General features: G+C 34.5%; 1 protein-coding gene across 4 annotated transcripts in view; it reads right to left on the bottom strand.

Annotated features, from left to right (window-relative positions):
* The window catches only part of LOC144974723 (E3 ubiquitin-protein ligase HUWE1-like), a 99,281-nt gene that overhangs the window by 70,304 nt on the left and 21,121 nt on the right, over positions 1-7,856 (bottom strand). For all 4 annotated transcript variants that reach the window (XM_078917905.1, XM_078917909.1, XM_078917907.1 and 1 more), the window contains exons 20-27: positions 7,444-7,550; positions 6,546-6,723; positions 5,659-5,750; positions 4,428-4,669; positions 3,365-3,413; positions 2,725-2,901; positions 1,856-2,101; positions 1-776 (exon numbers count right to left, since the gene is read on the bottom strand). The exon at positions 1-776 is cut by the window's left edge and continues 141 nt beyond it. In XM_078917905.1, the coding sequence (XP_078774031.1) occupies positions 1-776; positions 1,856-2,101; positions 2,725-2,901; positions 3,365-3,413; positions 4,428-4,669; positions 5,659-5,750; positions 6,546-6,723; positions 7,444-7,550 (1,867 nt within the window). The remainder of the gene's footprint in view (positions 777-1,855; positions 2,102-2,724; positions 2,902-3,364; positions 3,414-4,427; positions 4,670-5,658; positions 5,751-6,545; positions 6,724-7,443; positions 7,551-7,856) is intronic.

Below are 7,856 nucleotides of genomic sequence, written 5' to 3'. Positions count from 1 at the left end.
ACAGGAGATCCAACACTCAATTTGACCAGCAGTACGAAGAGTTCTGAAAGAGCCCGACCCAGACGCGAGGAGAGGGTGAGCAAAGGTTTCAACTGCCTCAGCTGTGCCTGCATGGCAGGGGAGACTTTCTTCTTGGGGTCTTTGTCACCGGTGAGATTACCCGCCTGGCCCGATGCTCCGAGCAAGTTGTCAGAATCGATAGAGGCTGAGGACGTTGAGGCAGTCACTCCTGTGAATGGAAGATTGAGTGACTGTGACCCTTCTAGATGCTGTTGCTGAAGAGCTCCGTCTGGACTTGGCTGCCTCTCAGTGGAATTGGAAGATGACGAAGCAGCATTAGAAGCAGAGACCCCAGGATGAGCAACGACTGCATCTGTTTCCGATGTATCCATGCATTCTTCCCCTGATGCCAACGTCGACTGCGTCTCCATCTGTATGGTGCCAACACTATTATTAAGAGATTGCTGTTGAGTTGTTGAAGATGCCGGTAAATCCGTTCTCACTTCTCCTTCATTCATTGCACTTGGTAACTTATTTTCCTCCAACGTTTCACCCCCTTCACCAGCTTCACTTTTTTCTCTTGCATCTTTAGTGAGCAGCTTTTCCAAATCTGCCCTGCCAAACTGACAGTCTGGTGGCAAGTAGTCTTCATTGCACAACGCAAGCAGCACAGTGCTTTCCCAAACTAAGGAGTTGTAGAGTGAGCTTAAACCCTTTAAAACTTCTAATCCCAAGTCAGAACCCCAATGGTTGACAGATATGGTACGGATATCAGTCTGAAATGAAATATAATTTAAAAAATAAAGTTAACATTTATAATCATATTGATACATTCATGCTATATGATTTATAAAATTTAAAATTGTTTACAAAAAAAATTAAATGAACATTTCAAAATCTAATAGAACCAAAATCATTTAAAATTCCATTTGAGGTCCAAATCAATTAAGTGTTTTTTTCTTCTATTTGTTTTTATTGTTTTAATGGATATGGCTAGGGAACTGGGCTGGAGCTGAAACTAAAACAAAATTTTATTCATGAATTTATATTAAATCATGGTAAATAAACATGAAGAGATATTAACTCATGGCTGAGACAGAGAGCAAGAGTTACTGTCGCTGTCTCCGCTCACGGGCTTCAACTCACTTTAACAGTGAAGTTGGCACACCAACGATATTTCGCTGAATAGGAGGATGGACATGGTAGAAAAGGATTGCAACACCATAAATTAAACCCGTCTGAATGGAGCGTTCAGCTTATTTCTTTTCTTTATAATTTAAAAATTCTTTTGGGTTTTCTAAAAACTTTTCAAAGAACTGAAGAAGGGTGGTGGATCAGTTGTTGACCACAACTGATGAATCTGTAAAGCCAACTCTAGTTGGAGGATTTAGAGGTCTGTAAAGCACAGGACTAAATAGTCCTGACCCTGGATATCTATATGGCCTTGGACACCACTATTTTCAAAGTAGAAATCTAAGATCAAATAGCGATAGAACAAGCTTATCTAAACCTAAAACATCCCACAAAATTGGTGAACAATTGTTTGAATTTTCGACTCCCCTTTTTGGAATGATCTCCCCCAGAATATTAGAAGTGCTGACTCATTATCAGCTTTCAAATCTAAATTGAAAACTCACCTTTTTGTCTACTGATTTCTATTTTGTAAATGAAGTTTTACCTATCAGGTGTGTAAAAAGTAATGTCTATTGCTATATAAGTAATTGAAATTGCAATGTTTTTATTTTTCATTGTATTTCTTTATCTATTTTTAAAATGTTAAGCGCCTTGGGCCTGTTGAAATCGGGATAAGGGGCTATACAAAAGTCAATTATTATTACCATTATTATTAACTGACCTGTCCCATCCTGCATACGTGTACAAACATCATTATGTATGCATGGGCGGCTGCCAATGAATGAAGAAGAGGTGTGGAAGCCGAACACAAGGTGGCATCAGAAATAAGGGAGCAGTCTGCTAACTCCCTTAGCAAGACTGATCCCCCGGGAGCTTCTAGAGGTTGATGTAGATGTTGCAGCAGATGAAGGACGACATTCATCTGGAGCAGACCCTGTTTCAAGACCTGAGGTTCTCTGGATAACGTCTGCAGAAGATATTTGAAATATTGAAAGAGTTTTTAGAATATATTATAACAATCCTTTAGTAGTTTCTAATAGGAAAAAAAACAGTCAAGCTGAAATGCATTATAACACATCTTTAGTATCTGTAATAGGAAAAACCAGCCAAGTTAAATACATTATAACTTGTTGCATCAACTAACAAAACAATTGAGTAATCTTTCAATTCCGCTGAGAGAGCTATTCAGCAATTATAATTTTTATCATTAATAATAAAAGTAATAATATTAACAACAACAACAACAACAACAACAATACAACAACAACAACAACAACAACAACAACAACAACAACAACAACAACAACAACAACAACAACAACAACAACAACAACAACAATAATAATAATACAAATAAAATAATAATAATAATAATAATAATAATAATAATAATAATAATAATAATAATAATAATAATAATAATAATAATAATAATAATAATAATAATAATAATAATAATAATAATAATAATAATAATAATAATAACAATACATTTAATTTTTTATAATTTTTTTTTTTTTTTTTAAATTTTCACCCTTTAGAGAATTTTGGACAATTTACATGACTTCTAGAACAATGACTATTACACACCAAAACAGATTTACAAACGCTGGACACAGCTTGGCAGGCTGGGGAGGAGGGGAAATCAATGGGGAGGTTAGGGAGGCCCAGGATACTGATCAAAGGGTTCAATCCTTTGTGGAGGACAAACTCTCGGCAGTGGTCGTCGGTTGAGTTGTTGCTCAAAATGGCCTCCACAAATTTCATCTAAAAAAAAAAGAAATATATTAGAGCATTATAACTCATAAACCTGGAACAAGGTAATTGGCTAATCAAATCAGTTTGTTTTGTTTTTTTTCAATCATTCGAATTCTTCAATAAAAATCCATTGGCAAAAATAAGTAGTAATTTTTTTAAAAGTTTTATCAATTTATAATTTTTATTTACAAATTAGGAAGGAAGAAAAAAAAAAAACACAACCATTCATCATCACAATCACTGTCATCATCAGCAGCAGCATAACCATCATAATCATCATCATAATTATTTTAATTATCATAATCATCATCATCATTATCATCCTAGAAGCAATACCTGACAAGTACCTATTTACTGGTTCAACCCCGCAAAAGCTAATTTAAGATTAAATCATGTTGCAAGTCCAAAACCGTACCTACTCACCACACCAACACCAACACCAACTCCGCACACATTTGATTTGTATACTTACCACATTCAAGACATAATCCATCAGGGGAATAGCTTGCCTCTGGTTTGGTCTGCCGATAGAACCAAATATATACAACCTCAACAAGGTTTAATGAAGATTATTACAGTAATCAAGTCAACAATTTGCAAAAATCAATACAGGGCATTTTCTGACACTTCAATAAAGTTCCTACACGATAATATCAATTTGTAATTTATTATGAAATGTCATCCAAAAAATAATATACGACCCATCCTTTCAAGGCTGTATAATGTGATTAATTTTTTTTTTATGCGTGTGTTACAAATGCCCTGTATTTCATAATCCAATGTTCAATTGTTATTCGACTTAGTAATTAAATCTTTATCAAAATGAAGAATCCAAAATTTTAAAAAAAGAATGTTTGACAAAATAAAATAGAAATGTGTACAAAGTCAGTCAAGGGGAAGCGTGGCGTCGGTATACAGTCTTTACTTTGTATTCAAAAACAACCAACTGCCGTGCTGTGTAAATAGAAATTAAAAAGAGATGATCTTTCTTCTTTTTTTTTAACCACAAAAAAAAAGCAACAAAAAAAAACAAAAACAAACACTATCCAGTTGAAATTGTTTTTTTTAAAACTCCTAATGGTCTTAATCTAGATTAAGGACAAAAGCCATAGGGAGTAGAACTAACATTGGAGGATGGAGAAAAAAAAATAGCAGAGGTGGAACAAGTAATCAGGGATCTACACCCATCTCCAAAATGATATTGTTTTAGGTATAAATCATCTCTTACTTATTTATGGAGGTGCATTTTACCATCCTTTGTGCGTACCCATCTCACTTGGATCCTGTGCTGGTGTCTGAGTTGGACTATAAGTAAGGTGGTCTCAACTTCAGACACACAGATGAATTGATTGCTCTTGGATCTAGTTTTCTTCTCATTTACAACTAACCCCCTTTGCCTTCCTATCTCTCGTCTGCTTGTAGGTGCAGATTTATTATCTTTTAATTTGCTACAAATGTTTAAATTAACTTAATACTTCAACAAGCGCCATAAAATGTATTTTAAAAAACAAAAACACAACACAAGCAAAGCTTACGGCATAGATTCTCTAGCTGAGGTAATCTTAGTCTGTGACACATTGAGGTGAGTTGTGGCTGTGATTGAGGGTGGCATGTGTGGCATCTCCACTTCCTCTTCATCCTCTTCATCCGAGGAACTTGCCTCGTTCGACTGCGGTGAGCGTACGGATGACTGAGCAGAACTGGCATCTGTCTTGGGCTGTTGTTTCTGGCAGATGAAGTGAGGATTCTCTCCCATGTAACAGATCTCTTCTAGAAGCTGAAGATTTTCATTTGAAGAGAGAGGGAAAAAATAAAAAATGTTAAATCCACTTTGCAAGTAACATTGTAACCCGATTCTTTTCCTCACTTTAACTCTCTCCTTACTGAACATTTTGCAGATTTCCCCCGAAATGTCATACTCATCAAACAGAAAAAGATTTTTAAAACTCTTAACTCAAAAGGAATAAATAAGTTTTTTTTTTAATTGAGCTTTTATATATCGCAATATCCAATAAACATGCTCCAAGCGCTTTACAACTAGAACAAATAAAAATTTCTTCAAATTTACTGATAGACGAAAGAAATCAGAACATAAAAATTGTTGGCTGTATCTTAACGAATGTGATGATTTTCCTAGATTTGGTAAAGAGAGGGTTAAACAATATGGAAAATTCTAACCATAGTGGAAAATAAACAGGCAATCGGAGACACTGACAAGTGCCAATCATTTGGTTTATCTTTTTCTATCAAAGAAAAAAACAAAAATGAACACAAAAGGTCTTCAGGACATATTTTTGAAAAAATGCCCTAAGGGCCCATGACTACAAAATTCACAAATCCTTGATGAAAGGATCTAACATTAAATATATATATGTCGAGTATCTGGATCAAGTCAAAATCTCTGCTGAATGTTTCTATATTTTCCACATCAGTAATTTCTGGTGGTAATGCATACCATTACTATCTATTATTATTATTATTATTATTATTATTATTATTATTATTATTATTATTATTATATTATTTATATTATTATCCTTGAAAACATTTCTTTTCTGATGTCATGTACTTTCTATATTATTTTGGGTTGTTGAAAAGCGCCAAGAGCCTCATGGTTGAGGATATTGTGCACTATAAGAGTATTATTATTATTATTATTATTATTATTATTCACGCATGGTTTGAACAGTTTTAAAAAATTAAAAAAGAGTTGGAATTTTGGGCTCTAAATCCTACAGCAGCCAAAACCATATACAGACATACTACCTTGATGATTGCTTTTGTAGCATCAGTCCTCAAGGACGGCTGATGTCTCATCAATTCATCCATAGCATTTCCCAAATTACTTGCTGTGTCACCTAAATCACATGGACAAGAGGAAAAAATAAATATTAGAATTTCTATTGAAAAAAACACCATTGAACTTTTATCATCATTATTATCATCATCATCATCAACATCAAAATCAAAAACCAATGACGCCGCCACCGCCTAATTCTTCTTTATCATCTTTATCATCAAAAAGATGAGAACATTATGCCGATCCTGTATGACAAACAATGACAAACAGCTCTAGATATCTTTTCCTTACGTCATATATTGTGTGGCTATGTGGTCTTGTGTTATGACACTCACTGGGTTTGAGCCCCACTCGGCGCATAGTTCAGTCCTTGGAAAAGGCTCTTTACTCACATTCTCTCACTGTACTCAAGTGTAAAATGAGTACCTGGTCGTTAACAATGTTGTCTATCAGAAAAAAAATGTAATGTTGCCTAACAGTAGTCATGTCTCATTCTTCATGTTACCTGTTGCTGTTGGTCAGGGACCCTTTGTAAAGCGCTTTGAGCATGTTTAATTGCGCTATATAAAAGCTCAATTTATATGCAGGTGCCTATAAAAAATACCAGGTTACATCAGGCATTCAGATTAAGAGATGTATGGTTCAATTAGGTCATAAATCTATTTATGAATATATTTTTTTAAAACAACACTTTTTAACAAAAACATTTTGAGTTTAAAAACCTGAATCAGAAGGGGAAAATCTAAATTTGGACACATTAAGATGCTAAATAATCTTTTCAAACCGATTTAATATGTATTAAATGAAGGTCAGAGATGCATCAAACCCAGTACCCTCTCCATTTCCGACTCACCAAAAGGATCAGAGCTCCTCCGCCTCCTCATGGCAGGTAGATAATCGGGAGACAAAAGGACCTTAAAAAGTCGGTCAAATGGTTTGCAGGCAACGAAGGCTTCCAGACCTCTGGCATTGAGGCACAGAGCACTGAATACATTGGGTAGAGATGCCAACACTTCTCTTGTTGCTGGAACCTTCAGACAGAAACAGTTTAGTAGTAAAAGTAGAAAGAGAAAATGAAAACAAAAACAATTTCTATTTTTCAAAAAAAAAGAAAGAAAGAAAAAAATACAAAGCAAACAAAATTCTTTCTTCACAATGCTTCAAAGAAGACTGAAAAAAAAACATGTATAAATAAATTTTTAAAATATATTAATCTTAGTGATTCTAATCTATAACATTATGCAGCTATGTGATCTTGTGGTATGACACTCGCTTTCGGATTGGAAGGTCCTGGTTTCGATACTTGCACGGAGTCCTTGGAAAAGACTCTTTACTCGCATTTTCTCCCAACTCAGGTGTAAAATGAGTACCTGGCCGTTAACAGCATTGTCTGTCGGGGGAAAAAACGGTATTATCGTGTAACAGGTGGCATGTCTCGTTCTACATGTTAAATGTTGCTGTTGGCCAGGGACCCATTGTAAAGCGCTTTGAGCATGTTTAGCGGATATTGAGCTATAGAAAAAAAAGCTCATTAAAATTTTTTTTAATCTTACAACTAGCCTAAATTCAAACTAGCCAGTTTTTTATTTATTTATTTTTTCCTTCTTTTATTTCTTTACAAATAAGACAGACAGCCTAGCTTTTACTAGTTTATCATATTCCTCCAAAAAATGATGTTAGAACTGCACTAAGACAATGACGGTAGACGCCACTTCTGTAATCATTTCAACTCTTTCAACTCTTGCACTTACATCTTTCACTAGCAGCGCATGCAACACAACATCTGTAAGGCCCTTGTCTTGAAGTGAAGACAAAAGGGAGGGTTCTTGAAAGACATAGACTGTCACAACATCAGTTGCTGCAAGAGAAGAAAATATAAAAGTCACTTAAGTTAACATAATTGCCAAAAAGTAAATAAAATCAAGAATAAAAATAAAAGCACATACAATAGTACATGATCTTAACAAGAGGAAAGATCATATTTATAATCATATTACATTTCATCAATCCTCTTCGTCTTCTAAAACTAGTTAACATTTGAGGAAGTGTCTTTCAAAATCTGCTAAGTCATATTCTAATCTAGATGGAAAAAAAATCCACTTTGACCAAAATTGGCCTGAAAAAAATGTGTATCTACAGAGATGCTGATTTGATTAGAAAACGT

Source organism: Berghia stephanieae, chromosome 6 (genome assembly GCF_034508935.2).
Source record: "Berghia stephanieae isolate SIO BIC M18660-M18661 chromosome 6, UCSD_Bste_1.3, whole genome shotgun sequence".
NCBI lineage: Eukaryota > Metazoa > Mollusca > Gastropoda > Nudibranchia > Aeolidiidae > Berghia > Berghia stephanieae.
Note: the sequence above shows the minus strand (reverse complement) of the source record. Positions and strands in the feature narration are given on the sequence as shown.